The sequence below is a fragment of the Phocoena sinus genome, chromosome 19 (genome assembly GCF_008692025.1).
Source record: "Phocoena sinus isolate mPhoSin1 chromosome 19, mPhoSin1.pri, whole genome shotgun sequence".
NCBI classification, from domain to species: Eukaryota; Metazoa; Chordata; class Mammalia; order Artiodactyla; family Phocoenidae; genus Phocoena; species Phocoena sinus.
The window spans coordinates 10,913,793-10,932,614 of NC_045781.1; the positions used below are offsets into that span (position 1 = coordinate 10,913,793).

General features: G+C 52.7%; 1 protein-coding gene and 1 long non-coding RNA gene across 7 annotated transcripts in view; one reads left to right on the forward strand and one right to left on the reverse strand.

Annotated features, from left to right (window-relative positions):
• Window positions 1-18,349, forward strand: part of LOC116744458 — a 66,552-nt gene extending 48,203 nt beyond the window's left edge. For 3 of the 6 annotated variants that reach the window (XR_004347046.1, XR_004347042.1, XR_004347044.1), the window contains 5 exons: window positions 6,737-6,900; window positions 10,600-10,710; window positions 11,691-11,793; window positions 13,047-13,110; window positions 16,503-18,349. This is a non-coding gene — a long non-coding RNA (uncharacterized LOC116744458). Of the gene's footprint in view, window positions 1-6,736; window positions 6,901-10,599; window positions 10,711-11,690; window positions 11,794-13,012; window positions 13,111-16,502 lie in introns of all 6 variants that reach the window. The other 3 variants (XR_004347045.1, XR_004347041.1, XR_004347043.1) reach the window with 3 other exon arrangements.
• Window positions 5,067-12,659, reverse strand: CD177 (CD177 molecule). The gene is made up of 9 exons (XM_032614193.1): window positions 12,613-12,659; window positions 12,401-12,541; window positions 11,974-12,156; window positions 11,119-11,238; window positions 10,841-10,957; window positions 7,093-7,233; window positions 6,184-6,369; window positions 5,912-6,046; window positions 5,067-5,650 (listed from the first exon to the last, which is right to left on the reverse strand). Exons 1-9 carry the CDS (start codon window positions 12,656-12,658, stop codon window positions 5,388-5,390), a joined length of 1,332 nt encoding a protein of 443 aa, XP_032470084.1. The 5' UTR covers window position 12,659; the 3' UTR covers window positions 5,067-5,387.
• Window positions 18,350-18,822: the final 473 nt, after the last annotated feature.

Sequence of the window (18,822 nt, forward strand, 5' to 3'; positions counted from 1 at the left end):
TAGTAACCCATCCCCTCTTAATCCTCATCCCCTGTTACTAGTTAATGATTTTCTTTCTTTTTTTTTTTTTTGGTTACGCCGAGGGATCTTACTTCCCCGACTGGGGACTGAACCCAGTGCCCCCTGCAGTGGAAGCACGGAGTCCTGACCCCCTGACCACTGGGCCGCCAGGGAATTCATTAATGATTCTTTATATTAACTGGGTTCGATCCCTGGTCGGGGAACTAAGATCCCGCATGCCACGTGGCCAAAACACCCAAAAACCAAAACCAAAATACTTTCCCCTGGGCTTCCCTGGTGGCGCAGTGGTTGAGAGTCCGCCTGCCGATGCTAGGGGACACGGGTTCGCGCCCCGGTCCGGGAAGATCCCACATGCCGCGGAGCGACTGGGCCCGTGAGCCATGGCCGCTGGGCCTGCGCGTTTGGAGCCTGTGCTCTGCAACGGGAGAGGCCACAGCAGTCAGAAGCCCGCGTACCGCAAAAACAAAACAAAACAACAAAACGTTCCCCTTTAAAATTGGTGCGTGGTTCCTGATGCCTGCCTGGACCCTGGCTGATACACATTCTAAGGGTGTGAGACCAGATAGGACCAGGAGAAAGGTTTCATGGGGCCAAGTTCTTTCACATGGGATATAGAATTGCAGGTGTGGGTTCAAGCATCTGGGAATATCATTATGATCCTGCTAGGTTAGTGAGTTCCTGTCTGGACTCAATGCTAGAACTTCTGCAGCGTATTGGAGAGAAACAGAGTCCCAAGTTTGGGGATCAGGGGAAGCTGGAAACAGTCCATCTTGTGCAGCCTCCTCAGTCACCTCCTTATCCTGTCCCATGGGAAGGCATCGGAGGAGGGCACATCGAGAGCGCTGTGGTGGCAGAAGAACCTCTGAGGCAGAAGCTGCTTATGGGAAGGCTGGAAAAAGGGGATTTGGGAGCCGCCAGGTGGTGTCACTGGGTGTGCAGGACAACGTGGCCCCAACCACTGGGACAAGCCACAGAGCAAAAATGTCATCAGAGTGTTTTGACAGGTGGGGATCCATGGCAAAAGCTAAATGACTGGGGGTCCCTAAAGGTGCAGGGAATCTTCTAGCTCTGACGGGAAGAGATCTTAGGTCACCATGACAGGGACTTCTTATCCAATTCCCAGACAAAGCCAGTTCGTAGACCTGGAACCCCGTGAATGAGCAAGGAGGCCGGGCCCGTTTGAGAAGGACCCTGCAGTGTAACCATGGGTGTAGGCGGTGAATCTTCCCCCAACACCAGAAAGACTGGTTGCGGGGGGCGGGGGGGGGGGCGTGCATGTATCTGGAGGACTTGGGTGCTGGTCAAAGGGAAATAAATGCTCAGACCTTGTGAGGATTACTTGGATGATAGCTCTGGATGGGTGCTTATTGCCACCGTGAGCCAGGTGAGGGTGTAGACAGACTTTCGGCTCAAGTCCCTTTCCCAGTGGGCTCCAGAGGACCACAGACTCATCCTGTTATTTATGTCATCCTAGAATGTATAATAGGAACAGGTAACTGGAAAAGCCCTCACATAGGTTCCCTGACCCATGGAGTGAGGGCTGTTATGGTAAGAAAGACCGCCTGGTGCTCCTGAAACTATTATCACGCCCACCAAGATGGTAAATCAGAAGCTATAATGCACCCGTGGGGGAATTTCTGAGATTAATGCCAACACCACAGCATGAGAGACGCAGGGACCTAGGTGGCTATCGCATCTCGGTCTAGAGCATGACGACAGTTTCTGGCAAATATAAGTGGCAATGATAATTGCAGCTACGGTTCTGGTTGTGGTTTCTTACAGATCTAACAATTCGTTGTTCTGTATTCGTTGGCAGAGATAATCAGAAGCATTTATATTTCAGGGACAAGAGGACACCTTCACTTTCTGGCCTCATGTCTTGGTCAACTCTCCTCCCCTCTTGTCCCGGAGGGACCTTGATCGTCTGATTTTCTACAGAACATCACACTGGTCCACTTCATCGATGAATTTATGTTATTTAATCAGACAGTGAACAAGTCGCAGGCGCCCTTGATGATAACACACGTGTGCCACAGGGTGGAGGATAAACTGTGCGTCATTTACTCCCCATCCCATCACACTGGTGTAAGTCCTCGGGGACTATAGGTCTGGGGCATGTCTCAATATTCCTTCTAAACTGAGAGACAATTTGCTACACCTTGTGTGGCTCCCTTTACAAAAAAGATCAGTCCTTTAGGAGTTGGCTGGGGGGGTGTAGCACATTTTGACATCCTACTCCTACTCATTTGTGAGGGAACCCATAAGATGGCCAGTTTTGACTGGATCCTAGAGCAGGAAAGGACTCTGATGCAGGTTCAGACCGGAAACCTAGCTGCTCTGAACCTCGGGTCATCTGACCCAAGAGACCCAATGTCCCTGAAAGTTTCTGTGACATAAAGAGATAATAGGATATTCATAGCGCAGAGCCTCGGGGTTTTGGCGCAAAGGTATGTCTTCTTCTGCAAATAACTAACCTCCATCTGGGAAACAGCTCCTGGCTTATTGCTGGGACCCAGTAAAGTTTGAATACCTGACCATGGGACACCAAGAGCGTTGTGACCTGAGCTGCACATCACATACTGGGTGTAGTCAAGTTACCAAACCATGACGTTGGGCACGTACAGTAGCATCTGCCATCCATGGAGAAGGTGTGTATGAGGTCAGGGCACAGGTGGACGCCCCAGCAGGTGGCCCAGACACCCATGGCACCCGCTTCTCCTGCCTCTTCCCCCACCCACACCTATGAGCTCATGGGGATTCCTTGGGATCTGTTTACAGGGGGATTGAAGGCACAGACTAGGTGTACGGATAGATCTGGAGCGTGGGCTGGCGCCAGGCAGAAGTGGGTAGCGGCTGTGTTAGCATTTGCACGTGTGGTCCTGAAAGAGCGATGCAAGGAAATCCCTCAGGCGGCAAAACTTCAGGGGTCCACTCGTGGGAGGGAGGGAGGTCCTCAGGTCCACTTCGGCATGGACCCGTGGTGAGCCATTTGGTGAAGGACTTGGTAAGAAGAAAGGTATCAGATGAAGACGGGGGGATATGTGTAAGGTCCTCTGGGGATGGGCACAGAGTGTGAAGATGTTTACGTCCCACACGAATGCCCACCAGAACCCATGCCCTGAGCATGGGTACCCTTGGTATCCTGTGGACAGTGTCAGGCGGCTTCTCTCCCATCAGTGCTTGCACACTGGGCCCAGGTGCAAAGTGGCCATGTGGGTGGTGGAGGCTCCACATGCTAACAACAAACGGGCTAACTCTCCCCGAGGTGACCTGGCTGTTGACTGTACTCAGTGCCCAAACCACCAGAGGCAGAGGCCAACTCTAAGCCTGTTACGGCGTCTTTCTACAGCAGGACCACCCAGGACACACCCCACCCTCGAGCGGACTGAGCTCTCTCCCCACAGGGATAAATACACACTGTGGGTTCTGAGTTGCCTTCCTCGTACCCAGTGCTGCTGTCAACCCTGCCATTTGGGAACTTAGAAGATGTCTGTTCTACTGCTACAGTATCCCATGAAGTATCGCTTCCAGCTAGAGGACATATTTTAAGGCAAAGGAAGTGAGGCAATTAACTCCCATCCATGGAGCTCACTGATCTTCCAGGTGCCCCACTACACAGAGACAGTTGACTTATCGGAAGGGTGGAATGGCCGTGATGGTTGATGAGGGCACCGGGTGAGAGGAGGTACGCTGCCACCCAACAGGAGATGCTGTATGTCTTGAACCAGTGGCCAGTCTATCGTGTCACCTCTCCCAGAGCCAGAATGCAGGGGTCCATGAATCAGGGGAGGATAAGGGAGTGTCCCCTCCCACTAGTACACCTAACAACCCGCTTAAAGAATTTTTGCTCCTGGTCTCTGTGACCTTGGGCTTGGTGTGGGTGAGGAACCCCATCAGAGCTCTAATCAGAAGCCAGGACTGCCCCCATTTTGTGCTCCTTGCGCTGCTGAAACAACAGGCAGAGACGAGGGCCACTCTGCTGATGGCCAGAGGGAACCTGACCACCAGAGGGAGGCTGGGTTGCTGGATCAAGGAAGACTATGTTTGGAAGCCAGGGGACGCGTTGGCGGTAATATCTCCTTGGCCGGTGGCCCTGTTCAGCAGAAAGCGGCCAAGAGCCAATAAAGACAAGACCATTGAACACTTACTTCCCTTAAGAATGAAGATTTGTGTCACACCAATTGTCCCGAGGAGGTGTTGGCAGGTGGTAAGAGAACGTAGAATGGGTGGTAGGAGAGGGCAGCTCTGATCACCACCAGCTACACAGTCAGGACCTTTTCGTCTTCGTTACATGCTGTTTTTCCCCATCTTCCTCTCACTGTGGTACATGAAGAACTGGTCGTCTAACGCTGTGGGTGTGTGACCCATTATCGTTAGCACAATATGGTAACGGATGGGAGTTGTGTCTTCTGTATTGAGGACTCTGATTTTCATCGGGACAAGGGAAAGGGGTGACTGTGCTGGACACTTTCTGTTTCCTTCTTCAAATTCACTCTCTCAGCTTCTTCCCCTGCCCTGCGCTGTGGGGACTGTCAATGGGATCTCCTGCCTTCCAGGTGGGTTCAGTCAATGGGGAGACCCAACAGGAGACCAGAGGGCGGACACTGAGTGAGGTTGGGGTATTAATTCCCCAGCTCCCTCCCTGTATGTCGCTGCGGGCTGGATGGGTTTTCAGCCTGGGATCAGAGATCCTGTCAGGCAGCGTTCTGTAAACACCACCCGCTCCAGATCCTAGTAATGGTCATGACTTCTCCTCAGTGTTTCAGGCCCAGGATGATAACAGCCCCAATGATATCAGCCTCAGGAAACCGTGCAAAGCCTCTTGTTTCTCTGCTTCACACAGACCCTTAAGTTATTCAAGTGGGGTGAGCCCGCTGTTGGCGCTGAGGCCCTGGCTACTGGGATAGAAGCCTCATTGGTCCCGGTGCACCTTCGCCTCCCAAGTCATGGCGATGCCCAAATGCTTTTACTTGCGGCAAGCTGAAGACTCTGCCGCCGCCCAGTGGGGTCCAGTGGGGACGTGGACCAGGTCAGTAAAGGACAGCCTGAGATGGTCAATCTGTCACCGGATTCCTCTCCTCCCTCATGCCAGATCTCTGGGAACCCTCCCCTCCCCTCACTTAGGGAAACCCCAGCATCTGGGGGAAAGGACAATGTCTTTATTATCACACACACGGGGCCACTGCTTGAATGTCCACCCTCCCGCAGGGCAAGTTCAGCTGCTCCGAGGCCCCGTCATCAGGTCATACAGTACGTGAGGTGGGTGTGGGTGATAACTCGTGTAGAGGACTGGGAAATAATTCCGTGTCCAAGGCTGTTTAGTTATGAGGTCAGAGGGAGGGTTTGGGCTAGGGGGTCAGCAAGGCCTAAGAATCATGGGGAAATGGGGTCAGCAGGGAGGGCGCCCCACACCAAAGGGCTAGGGATAGTCCCAGCCCTGCCACCCAAGCCAGGTAGGGGGCAGGGGCAGCTCCATCTGGCACTAGGGTAGGGGCAGCTCCACCTGGCACTATAGCCTCATCATGGTCCTCAATCACAGAAAAGACCCCGATATTCTGGGTGCCGTTCAATAAGGAGCTGGAAGGTTGGGCCACGCAGCCCTGGATGTCCACTGGGGAGCTCAGCCCGCCTGGAGAGCGAATATGAGTCAGAGAGGGCTCAGGTTTCCTCAGCTTAAATTCCTAAACCCTAGGAGTCCTAGACCCTCCCCCCGTCAGACCAAGAGACTAGGCTCTTAGGCCCCTCCTCCCTCCGACCTAGAAAATCTGGGTCCCCAGCCCCCTCCACCCTCAAACGCATAAGCCAGGGTCTCAAGCACCCTCCCACCTCGGGACCAGTGAATTGAGGCCCCCAGCCCCTTCATCCTTGGGACCTGACCTTCAGCACTCACCTCCCCTGAGAGCAATGTAGCCCTGGTAACAATGGCTGGTGCCCTTAGGACACATCACAGTATCAGAGTTTTGTGTGCAGGATCCAAAGACGGACAGACAGGTGGGACACTGCAGGTCTCCCGGGGCAGGGGCAGCTGGGGAGCAGAGAGAAAGTTGGGGGCGCACAGCTCTGCTCTTAGCTCTTAGCCACCCTCCTTGAGCCCCAGAGTGTATCTCTGGGGCCCCATCTCTCCCCACCCCCGGTCCCACCCAGCCCGCTGGGGTCCCACACCTGGACGAGGGAGGGAGTTCAACAGGACACTGCTGCTGGCAGCCGAGTTGCACTTGTCGGAAGTGCAGAACCGGGCAAAGGAGGCGACGAGCACTCCGGGCGGCCCCGAGTGTATGGAGATAGCCTGGGAATCCCGTGTCCTGGCCTTGCTGCAGCCTTTGCTCCCCACCAGGAGCGATCTGAGTCCTGAGGGGTGACAGAGTGAAAGCTGGGTGGGGGGACGGGAGACTCGGAAGGCGGCAGAGCCAGGGGTTCCTCGGTGCACAGCAGGCAGAGGCGGGATGCGGGTCCTCTGAGGACGGGAGCACAAGTCCCGGTGAGTGCACGGGGAAGACCGGGGCCAGAGCCTGGGTCCTCCCCCAGCTCTGCCACCTCTCAGTTCTCGCTCAAATGTCACCTTCTCACTAGAGCATCCTCAGAGAGCAAATTACCACCTTTACCTCACTCTCCCTACCTCCTTTCCCTGCTGGATTAATTTCCATAGCTCTTACCTCCATAGGCATATCTTACTCTTTTTTTTTTTTTTTTTCTGCTTCCCCACTGGCACGTAAAGTGGCAAGAAGGCAGATGCGATGGGATCTACAGCACCTAAAACAGTGCCTGGCACACAACGGGCAGCTCATCAGACCTTGAATACAGCCACTGAGGTTGCTCTGTGCCAGCTCTCTCAACCCTTTGCCTGGACTACCGGATACAGCCTAGTGACCACGCAGCAGGGTAGGTACTATGATTGCCATCACCTCGCCCCCTTGGTTTCAGAAGGGGAAAACAAGGTGCAGAAAGAGGGAGAATTGGGTTTAGAACTGCAAGCGTGAGGGGAACCTGGCAGGAGATTCAGGGCACAGAATCCAGGGCAGCGAGACGCAGGACCCCGTGCGGGGGTCTTGCCCTCTTGGGCAGCCCACACACCTACATCTATGAGCAGAAGCGTCTCCTGACACACCTCCCCACGATTACACAGCTGCTCCGAATTCGCGGACCACGTGACAGGTTCCTGAGTCAGGTCTTGAGAAGTCCGAAGCATGACCCCCCGATGACAGGTCAGCATAGCTGCGGAGAAGGAATGACCAGGGTCTGGGTGATTCAGGGGCCTGCCTGGTCCTGCGCTTGGGAAGATGGTCACGTTCTTGACTCACCCTCCAAGCCATCTAGCCGCTGGGTGCCTCAACTTCAGGTTAGCAGGGACACAGGAAGTCCGAGCCCCACCCCCAGTTTTTTCCCCTGTTCTTGCTGGAACATCGCAGGGGCTTTTCCCAACCCCCCTTGGGGACGGCTGCTCCTCCCTTTTGGTGTGAGAGAGATGGATGGCTCTTCCTTAGCAAGAGCCAATCTCTACTTCCCTCTCTGGGCCTCAGGGTCCTTATCTGGAAAATAAGGAGGGCAGCCTGACACCGCAGATTTCTTTTAACTGAGAAGCCCTATGTTCCAAACAAAAATGCTCAAGACGCTTCGTGCGCACTGAACACTTAACTGAGGTGCCCGGCTGCCATGACGACTTTCCAGGGGTTAACCCCTTTAAGCCTCCCAAGGAGCTCGCCTCGCCTGGATTGCCTCATTTCCTCCTGGCCCCCTGGCCCCCGCCCCGCACCAAGCAGGTGGTGTTATCCTCATCATCCCCATTTTCTTTTCTTTTCTTTTTTTAAATATCTTTATTCCCCTTGATCACTCTGCTGGAGCCACACTGGCCTCTGGATTCTTCCTTGAACACATGGCAGGCACATACCACCCCAGGGCCTTTGTATACTCTGCGACCCCTGACTGTCTGGGGTTATCTCCTCCTCCCTGAACTTGGTGAAAGAGGCTCAAAGAGGTGTAATCCTCAAAAGCTGGTTCAGCGGCAGAGCCCAGACAGAAACCCACGTCTTTCTGATTCACACGCTAAGCCCTTAAAGGCTGTGCTCTCCCTGACTGTGCGACCCACTGCTCTCACTGGGACCACCATCCTATTCCTTAGGGGGAGAGTCAAGGCTGTTAAAATCCCAGCCCTTTGGTTCTTCTTTAGTATGGGCTGCTGCGGTGGTCCATTTTGCACCCAGTCCTGGCACCCAGTCCTCTCCTTCCCCCATGCCTTCCAGAAGCTGTTCTATCTCCCTGAGATGCCCTTCTGTCCTCCACTTACTCCCTGACATCTCGCTGTCCCCCATCTTCTCATGCCTGGCCTTGCCGATGCCCAATAGACATTTGCTAAACTACCAAACTGAACTTAACCAGGGCAGACAAATGCACCGTCCAAGATCTGGCTCTGATGCTGAAAGCCAGCAGAATATGGACATATATTAGGGATATCCGTTGGTGGCCTAATGGCTGTGTTTTATGGGACGTGTGTGGTTTGGGAGCGTACGTATATGGGATGTGTGTAGATGTGTAGTGGGTATGTGGGGTGTGTGGGGTAGTATGGGAATGTGTGAAATGTGTATGGTGTGTGTATGCTACGTGATGTGTGTGTACAGTGTGTTGGTGAGGTATGCGGTATATGTTTGTTGCATGGGTATGGCGTGGTGTGTGTCCTGTGTACCTGTGTTTTGTTTGTGTGTGCTGTCCGCGGCATGTGAAGTGTGGTCTGTGTGCTGGGTGTGGCATGTGCTCTATGTAGTGCGTGAAGTCTGTGGTGTGTGAGGTTTAGGGAGGCCCGTGTGCGGTATGTGAGGTGTGGTGTGTACTTGGCACAGTGTGTGTCTGTGTCTCCTGAGTGTGTTGTGTGCGTTACGGTGTGTGGTATGTGTGGCGCGCATCTGATCTGTTTCGGAAACGCCTTCTGAATTATGAATGTTACCTAGTCCCAGAGACGAAGGCCAGATCAGTAAACCAGCATTAATGAGAAGGAAAGATTCAGACTCTGTCCTCCTCTGCTCAATGCCCTTCCACAGCTCCACTGCCCTCAGCAGAAAGGCCAGCTCCTCAGTCTGGCTGGGCAGACACCTGACCCACCACCAGGACCCCCCCCCCCGCCTACCTCTCGGCTCCCCCAACAATATCCATTCCCAAGACACAGCAGGGCATTTCCTGCCTCCTTGGCCTGGCACCCGCTGTTCCTTCTGCTTGGAACATCTCTGCCTTCATGGCCCACACTCCCCTTGTCCACCTGGAAAACTTGTGATCACCCACCACCCCCAGCTGCACCCCATCCTCTCGATGAGCCCCTCCTCAGGCAGAGCCGAGGGACCCCTCTTCAAACCAGCGGGCTGCCCCCACCTCCAAGCCGTTTCCTCTGCCTGTTCGTGTCCTTTTCCTCTTCTGTGAATAAACTGTAGCTCATCTTTAAGACACGGCTCATAGGTCACTTCCTCTGTGAAGCCCTCCCTGATTCGCCCTTCCCAGGACATCAGTATCATCCTTCTCTGAGGACCCCCCAGACCCACTTCCATGACAGCCCTGTGACCATCTGTGTCTGCGATGTCTCCCTTCTCGGTCCTGGAAGCCCTTTAGGGCAGGGCCAGGGTCTGAGTCCTCTGGGGTCTCCACAGACCTTGGAATCCTGTACAAACTCACGTCAGCAAACGCATCCTGGGTGCCCATCCTCAGCCAGCCCTTGTGCTGCCCGAGGCTGGAAGCCTGGCGTCAGTGACATCTAGGCTCTGTCCTCAAGGCTCCCAGTCCAGCCAGAGAGATCCAAACAAGAGGAACGTTTGCTGAACCCACTCAACTCTCTCCCTGAAGCTCGGACAGGGAAGACCCTTCTCCCACTTTCCTAAGACCCCACTCCCCACCTCGCCATGGCAGGTGCTTCACAGCAAGACACTCTAGGCCACTCTCATCCACCGGTGTTCGGTTTGGCTGGGTTTCCATGGGGAAGTGGGGACCCTCCCCGTGTCCCCGTCTGGCTCTTACTTTTCCTGTCACACCTGAAGCACCCTTGATATCCTCTCTGATCTTTTTTCTCTGCAGCATGGCTGCTGGGGTGCTCCAGTACCGTGGGTGGGGGATGGGTGAGGGTGGTCAAGGGGAAGTGGAAGACCCAGGGTTACCCAAGGTCCAGGGTGTGGAGAAGTAGAATTGGAAGCAGCAAGTCACGCCCAGCAAGGAAACCAGCCGGCACACCTGCACTCATTTCTGCAGCCAATGGACAGAGTGGCACGCGAGGCAGCCCACCCTCTCTGCCCCTCTGGCCTTCCTCCCTGCTCCCCTGCCCCTCTCCCACCTGGACAGGCCCAGCATCATTTAAAACACCCACCAGGGGCTGCCCTGGTGGCACAGTGGTTGAGAGTCCGCCTGCCGATGTAGGGGACGCGGGTTCGTGCCCCGGTCCGGGAAGATCCCACGTGCCGCGGAGCGGCTGGGCCCGTAAGCCATGGCCGCTGAGCCTGCGCGTCCGGAGCCTGTGCCCCGCGGCGGGAGGGGCCACAGCAGTGAGAGGCCCGCGTACCGCAAAAAAACAAAAACAAATAAAACACCCACCAGTGGATTCCTGTCCTACAGATATGTCCCCTGGACCACGCACCCTCTGTCTCCCCTTAAGCTGGACACCTCTTGCTGGCATCCCCACCTGAAGCGCCTACTGGGAGAACCCCTTACATCACATCTGCCTGAGTGAGTAATAAATATCTGAGTGACGTGACGCTGGCTTCGGTGGGATGTGCTTGGATGTCTGCCTTTCACAGGGTCATCGTGGCCCGAGGCCGCGGCACAGGGCATTTGGTCTTGTGGGTATGACACTCACCTTCAGAATCACAGGTCTCCTGCAGACTGATGGGCCCGATTTCCCGAGTCCCATTAAGCAGGTTGCAGCCTGTTTGGGACATGCACCCCTGGACTCTCAGATGGGTGGAGCGGTTCTCTGTGGAAAGTGAGAGGAGGGGAGAGAGGGAGACACTGCTGCTGGGACCATCCATCCCTCATGCGGGAGGCGCAGCTCTGGGAAGCCAGGCCCACCCTCCTCCGGGTCCCAGACCTCAGCTCCCTTTCCTCCCCAGAGACTCAGATCTTGGTCCGGCTCACCAGCACTGAGCAGGAGGTGCCCGCTGTAGCAGTGTGTGCTCTCGGCGGGGCAGGTCAGCTCTGCTGCCGACCGGCAGCTTTGGGCAGACAAGCAGACTGGACACCGCACAGACCCCAGGGCTGGGGAGGTGACAGAGAAAGGGAGGCAGGACTGAGAAGGCTCTGAATTCAGACCATGTGCCTTCCCTCCACCCTTCCCCCATTTTGCTGGTCCCCAAGAATCAATTCCCTAGTGTCCCCCAAATGTGCCCTCCTCAAGCTCTTCTCATGAAGACCTGGGGTGCAGGGCATTTGGAACATGAGCTAGAGAGACAGCAAGGTTGAGGAGGGGACGTGAGATCTGGGAAGGGGCGTCTGGGACTGAGCACAGGAGGTGGTACGAGTCGGGGAGCGGTGCCCGGGGAGGACCCAGTGGCTTCAGCCACAAGTCCCACTAAACAGTCCAAGAAGACAAGACGCCCATGTCCACAAAAGATGCCAAAGAGTAGAGAAATGCAGAACACAGCCCCAAACACGATTTACGGTCTCAGACAGAAAAAGACAGTGGGAAGTCACAGGCCCGTTTCACTTAGGAGGAGGAAATGCCAGAACCCTGACTAGAACACGCGTGGACCAAATCCAGCGGGATGGAAAGAAGGAGCTGGCACCAGGTCAGGGCCGGAGCCAGAGTCGGAGGTGGGTGGTTGAACATGGGAAAAGCGGTCCAGTTTTCTGCTCCGGGACTGTTAGAAGAAGCTGTGCTGGGGAAGGTGGGCAGGGAGGGATTCTAAAGGAGCATCCCCAGCGGGCTCACCCCAACACCTCAGCCCCATGGCTTCCCTCCTCCCAAACACCCTCCTCCTCTCCCTCCGGCACCTGGGGGTGGGTGCGGGGCCCAGAGAGGGAGGCTGGTGGACAGATGGTTGCACAAGTCCTCCCGGCACACCCGGGTGTAGGAGGCAATGGACAGGCCGGGGCCTGCCCTGTGCTGGGTGATGAGGTCCTCGTGATCGGCTGCCTGGGTGCAGCCCTTGATGAGCACCACGTACACCTGGGGTCCTGGACCAAGAGAGAGAGACGGGCCAGGGTGAGGTCATGACTAGCGGGTGGATGTGCCTCGTGCTCTGGGGTGAGAGGCTGCAGAGCAGGACACTGAGTAGCCGAGGAGGGAACAGCTCCTGGTACTGCGGGGAGCAGGCTTTCGAATTTGTACACAGAATATGCCGGTAGGAGCGGGGGCAATAGGAGTGTCTCTGCACAGGAGAGGGTGGGAGTCGGGCGGGGGCCCACGGGCCCTCCTTACCGTTCTCCATCAGCATCAGAACATCCTGGCAGCTCCAGCCTTCCTCACAGTGCTTCTGGCTAGTCGTCCACTGGAGGGGCAGTTCTGATGCATTCATCACGGACACCAGTGTCCCCCAGTAGCAGGTCAGGGCCTGCACTCCTGAGATGGGAAGAGCCAATCAGTCTTAGCTTATCCTCCAGAGTCCCCTCCCGTCTGAGGTCCTCACTCACGGGGCACGGTGATGCCCAGGAGGGCCAGCAGCAGGAAAGGGCTCATGATCGGGGCAGCTGGAACCCTCACTCCTGCTCTCTCCTCCTTTTTATATCTCGCCTCACTCAAGACAGTCCAGGAAAGGGGTGGGGAGGGGAGGGACTTGCTAAATGCGGCCTGGGCCTCCGTCTGAGTCTCAACACCTTAAAGGCAGCAGGGGTGGGGAAGGGTGGGGGCTGGAGGGTTGGCGAGTGAGGTCGAGGGAGAGTCTGGGTCCTCCCTCCTTCCCCAGATCCAGGAGTCTGGGCCCCCAGTCCCTCCACAGTTAGAGATGGAGGCATCCTGGCTCCTAGACCAGGTCCCCAGCCCTCTTTCCTCCAGAGCCCAGCTGTGGGGGTCCCCACCCACATCCTGTTTCAGGACAGTTTGTGAAGGCGGTTTCCTCATCTCATAGCAACTTGGCCACCTTCTGGCCCCAAGTGAGGAAATGGCCCAAGTGCCCCTGAAGACACTCTGAGGTGAGTCTTGTCTGGTCGTTACGCTCTCCCTGTCCTAATCTCTGCCCTCCTGCTACTTCCCTTTTCTTTCTCTTTCCTTTCTATACTGCTGTCCTTTTTATTCTCTTTTTCACTTACTTCCCTCATGCTTTCTCTTCTTCTACTGTTCTCTCCCCTCCCAGCACAACACAGGCCCTAGAATCTCCATCTCCCCGCCACCCAGGAGGGAGCTGGGGAATGGTGGGGTGGGGGGAGCGGTAGAGACTGAATCTCTATCAAAGAATTAGGATATTCCTCAGCAAAGCAAAGTGTCTTTGCCAGAAATAGATGGAACAGTGGTGTGCTAGAAGACCAGCTTTTCAGGAAAACCGCATCAACAAACCCTGCCTCGGAACATCGCCTATTTCTATGGTGTAAATACTCCTACCATGTCTGATTTTAAGCTACTAATCATTTAACAGCCAGCTCGCAAAATTCCTAAATATTTGACAATCGGTTTTTGCAAGCCTGCACAAACTAGCTCTAGCATGCTGGGTGGGAGGGAGACAGGGAAGAATCAGGGGTGTCTGTCGGTGGCTGCAGAGGCCAGATGTGGGTGTGTGAGAAAGGGGAAAGGGAGAAAAGAGTGAGAATAGGGCCTCCCTGGTGGCGCAGTGGTTGGGAGTCCGCCTGCCGATGCAGGGGACACGGGTTCGTGCCCCGGTCCGGGAGGATCCCACATGCCGCGGAGCGGCTGGGCCCGTGAGCCATGGCCGCCCAGCCTGTGTGTCTGGAGCCTGTGCTCTGCAACGGGAGAGGCCACAACAGTGAGAGGCCTGCGTACAGCAAAAAAAAAAAAAAAAAAAAAAAGAGTGAGACTAATAGTAGAGGACAAAGAGAAATGAACATGAAACTTACAATTATATGTTTATTTCAACATCTTTATACATTGTATTTTTCTTTGTGTTTGCAAGTTTAAAATTTGCTCCATGTACGGAGGCACGTTCCTCTCATCTCCCACTGTGTCTCCACTATTAACATGGAATAGCATAGGTGCTCAATAAATATTTATGGAAGGATGGAAGGAAAGGAGGGAGAGGAGGGAGGGAGGGAGGGAGGGAGGGAGGGAGGAAGGATGTAACAGTGCCATCACCACATTTGTCTAGGTTGTGCACTAAAGAAACCACCCCCTCCCCAGTGATCCACATTGTTGCTGTGTGAATGGCACCCTCTGGAGTTGTGTGTGGCCTGACTCAATGTCCCTGGAAGAAGAGAAGGAAGGGTGGGCAAAGAGGCACATAAGGTCATAGGCCTCAATTAAATGTCTGATTTTAGTCAACAGATATTTACCAGGCTGGAGTCTGTGTCTGGTACTGTCCTAATTTCTGGGGAATCAGGAAGACCAATAAGAATGAAGCCACTGTTTTTGTTGAACTCACAGTCTAGAGAGAGAGACAGACACTAAACAAATACATGAGCACCAAAAAAAAAAAAAACAAAAAAAACAAATGGTGCTGGGTGCTGGGCAGAGAGTGAAAACCAGGTGATGTGAAAGTGAGTGACTGAGCTGGGATCAGGGAGGGCCTCCCTGAGGAGGTGACATTTGAGCTGAAAGCAGAATGAAAAGAAAAAGCTTGCCGTGGAAAGACAGGCAGGAAGAGCATTCCAGGCAGAGGTGAAAGCAGGTACAAAGGCCCTGAGGTGCGATCTAGCTTGGCTTATGTGAAGGTTAGAAAGAAAGCAAATGGCTAGACTATGGTGGGTAAGAGGGAGAGTGATAGAAGATGAGGGAGGAAAGGCTGGCAGGGGCCCAGCAACGTATGACTAAGTTGGGTTATTAAGGCAACCTTTCTGGGAGTCGGTATATTTCCAGTGACTTATGCAAAGTCTGGATGTGGGGCTGTTTAGCAAAAGGTCTGACAGTCCTCGGTGTGTAAACTCGGTGTGTAAAACTGTTTGCTACCAGACCGGATTCTGTTGCTCCCTGATTGTGTAGCCTTGGGTCACTTACTTCCGCTCTCTGAACTTCATCATCCTCTCCTGTAAAGTAGTTGTAGTGGTTACCTGCACCTCATGGGTTGTGGTGAGGATTAATATCTGTATATAACCCAAAGTCGGTTCTCAACAAAAGATAAAAATAGTTAATGTTATGAGCCTTTACTCTGTTCCAACCCTAGTCCAAGCACGTTTTTGTTTTTTTTTTTGCGGTACGCGGGCCTCTCACTGTTGTGGCCTCTCCCGTTGTGGAGCACAGGCTCCAGACGTGCAGGCTCAGCGGCCATGGCTCACGGGGCCCAGCCGCTCCGCAGCATGTGGGATCTTCGCGGACCGGGACACAAACCAGTGTCCCCTGCATCGGCAGGTGGACTCTCAACCACTGCGCCACCAGGGAAGCCCCCAAGCACTTTTTGTTTCAACTCATTGAATTGTGACTCATACCCTGAGGGAGATTCTATTAATAGCTTGATTTTATAGTTAAAGAAACTGAGCCCCAAAGGAGTTAAATAACTTGCCCAAGGTCATACAATGTGGCAGAGATAACTGCCCACCAAAGATCCATGCTCCCTTCAGGGTGTAAAGATGTTACTACGTGGCAACTGCCTAGCCAGGGGAATTACATTTCCCAGCCCCCCTTGCCTCTAAGTGAACCATGTGACTAGCTAGTCCCCACCAATGGAATGTGGGCAGAAATGACTGGTACCACTTTTGAACCTCAGTGGTTACAAAGCAGGAGTGCCACCTCCTTCCTCAAATACTCCATCAAGTAAATGTGATACAAGTGAGAAATAAACATCTATTATGTTAAACCACAGAAATTTAGTTTGATAATATACCTGTTTCAGCTACTAGAATTTTTTAATACACACAGCCAGGAAGTGCTTTCCTTGGGATGGATGTCCTAGAAGAAGAGCCTGAGACAGATTCTTCTTGTGCTAAGTGCTCCAAGGCATCCACTTGTAGCATTACCAGTACTGGTTCTTTTCTTTTCCCTACCCTTCCTTTTCCTTCCCTTCCCTTCTCATTCCTTTCCTCTCCCTATTAAGAGCAACAATTGCAACTATTCCTTGTGCCTCTTGTAGAAAAGGATCCAGAAACCAAAAGAGGGAAAGGAGCTTGCCAAGACCTCTGTTTCAGGCTCTGGTTGAGCTAAAATCAGTTCTGGGCCCCTCAGTCCACACTTTGGCCCACTCATTCTGCTTTCTCCTTCAGAGCTGGCCAATGGGTTCAGCAGGTATGAGAAGCCCGGGTCATGCCAGAATGTGCTTCGATATTTACCTATGAGGACAAAGCAGACCCTCTAGCACTTGGGTGGGGCTTCTTCCATATTTATTTCCAACAAAGACACTTTCTTTGCCCCGAGACTCCCTGAATGCTGTGAGGAACAAGTACATCCCCTCTGGGTCTCTACAACCTGGGTTTGTCTGTTTCTGCAGGATGAGGGTCATTTTAGTTGTTGATGACAGTATTCTACGTGAGTGACATTGCGTCTTTTCTACTGCATCACATCCAGAGGTTCGTAATGTCAGTTTGTTGCGTTATTGGCTAATTGTGTGAACATCCCAGTCTCCACCAATAAGACCCTTCTATTTCCTTGTACACACCGTTTCCAGAGAATCTTCCCTTATCGACACAGATTACACTTGGGTCGAGCTTCTCCACCTGCCCTGCGCTGCCTGTTATGCAAAGCCCTTCCACTCGGGTGGCTCATCCCTCAGAGCTGATACTATTAACCCACCTCATGAAGCGGGAAACAGCCCTGACAAGGGAGAATGAGCGCTTGAGTCACGGAGTCAGGAAATGGTGGCAGCATCCGGGAGCCCGGGCGTTCCCAGCAACCTGCACTCTGTCCCACTGCACCAAAGCTCCCCGAAGATGGTCGAGTCATCTGAATGACATACTTCCAGTCTCATCTGCCGAGCACCCAGTTTTCTCCAGCAAAGAAAAATTATTCGTATGGCAAAACAGTTCACATTCAGATTACGGTATAGGACCTTATGTTATAAAGAGGAGGGATCCGTAGCATGTGATGAAAAGTTACACTTAAATATCTTTATCGGCCTTTCTGTACTCACCAGAGGAACAAAAACAAGTAAAAATCGAATACAGCTACTGGCATTGACTCCTGTCAATATCCTCCAGCGCTGGAGGCACGGTGGATAGATTAACCCTTTGGAAGCCAATCTCGCACTAAACCTTCCAAGTCCTAGGAAAAAAAATATTCCTAGTGTGCGAGGAGAAGGGGAGCTGTGATACCTGGAAATTGTGAGCTTTTAGTAAAGAGGCTGAGATTCTAGGCCAGACATTGTTTCACTCTGATCTGAACAATTTACTTCCTCTTTCTTGCCTTCAGTCTCCTCCTAAGTAAAATGAGGCATGGTTTTCAGTCTTTTCATCACACAGGAAGAAGAAACAGGGAAGGATAAAGTCCAACACTGCAGCGGCAGGACTAACATCTTAGTGTTTACAGCACTGCGGAGAAAGCCATCTTTCCTAGAAGCCACCAAGCAACGTACGACCACAGTGGTTTGAGCTGAGAATGCACTCACCTTCATCAGTAACATCAGTTGTCAGGCAAAAATCTTTCAAGATAATTCCACTTGACTTCACGTTAATTGAAGTAATATAGAAATGGAATGGAATTGTTGAGTCACATGGTAGGCATATGCTTAAGTTTTTTTGCGGAGCACAGGCTCCGGACGCGCAGGCTCAACGGCCATGGCTCACGGGCCCAGCCGCTCTGCCGCATGTGGAATCTTCCCGGACCGGGGCACGAACTCGCATCCCCTGCATCGGCAGGCGGACTCCCAACCGCTGCGCCACCAGGGAAGCCCTATGCTTAAGTTTTTAAGAAACTGTCAGACTGTTTTCCAAAGGGGTTGTGCCATTTTACGTTCCCCACCAGCAGTGTGTGAGAGGTTCCAGTTTCTCCACATCCTTGCCAACACTTGGTATAGTCATTCTTTTCCCGTTTAGCCATTCTAAGAGTTCCATGGTGGTATCTCATTGTAGCTTCTTTTTTTCATTGTAGCTTTATTTTGTATTTTTCTAGTGACTAATGCTATCGAGCCTCTTTCCACGTGCTTATTCACCATCCATGTATCTTCGTTGGTGAAGTGCCTGTTCAAACATTTTGCCCATTTTTTTATTGTCTTCTAATTGAGTTGTAAGCACTCTGTATATTCTAGTTGCAAATCCTTTGTTAAACAGATGTTTTGCAATAGCTTTCCCAGAAATAAAGGCATATGAGGCATATGTCCAAATAAAGACACGCGAAGACATATGAATGTTAATAGTAGCTTTATTTGTAATGGCCCCAAACTGTGAAACAATGCAACCAAACTGGGATATAACCACACCGTGAAATATTACTCAGCCGTAAATAGGAATGAGCTATTGATACATGCAAAAATTTGAATATGAACTTCAAAATGATTCTGCCTAGTATATTTATGAGGTTCATCCATGTTGTAGCATGTATCAGTGCATCATTCTTTTTTGTGATTGAATACTATTCCAATGTATGTTTATACCAGAATTTTTATCCATTGACCCATTGATAGACATTTGGGCCATTTCCACCTTTTGGCTATTGTGAACAGTGCTGCTATAACATGTGTACATGTATTTGTTTGAGTATCAGTTTTCAATTTTTTTGAGTATATACCTAGGAGTGGAAGAAACCAGACACAAAAAGTCACATACTGTATGATTCATTTATATGAAATATTCAGAATAAGTAAATCCATAGAGACA

What these genes read in the sequence shown, in the direction of transcription:
- CD177 (XM_032614193.1), bottom strand. Translation starts at nt 12,658, where the DNA reads ATGAGCCCTTTCCTGCTGCTGGCCCTCCTGGGCATCACCGTGCCCC. An exon ending in GCACCTCCTGCTCAGTGCTG is followed by an intron (nt 10,958 to 11,118) that starts GTGAGCCGGACC and finishes CACTTTCCACAG; the next exon opens with AGAACCGCTCCACCCATCTG. An exon ending in CTACATTGCTCTCAGGGGAG is followed by an intron (nt 5,651 to 5,911) that starts GTGAGTGCTGAA and finishes TTCGCTCTCCAG; the next exon opens with GCGGGCTGAGCTCCCCAGTG.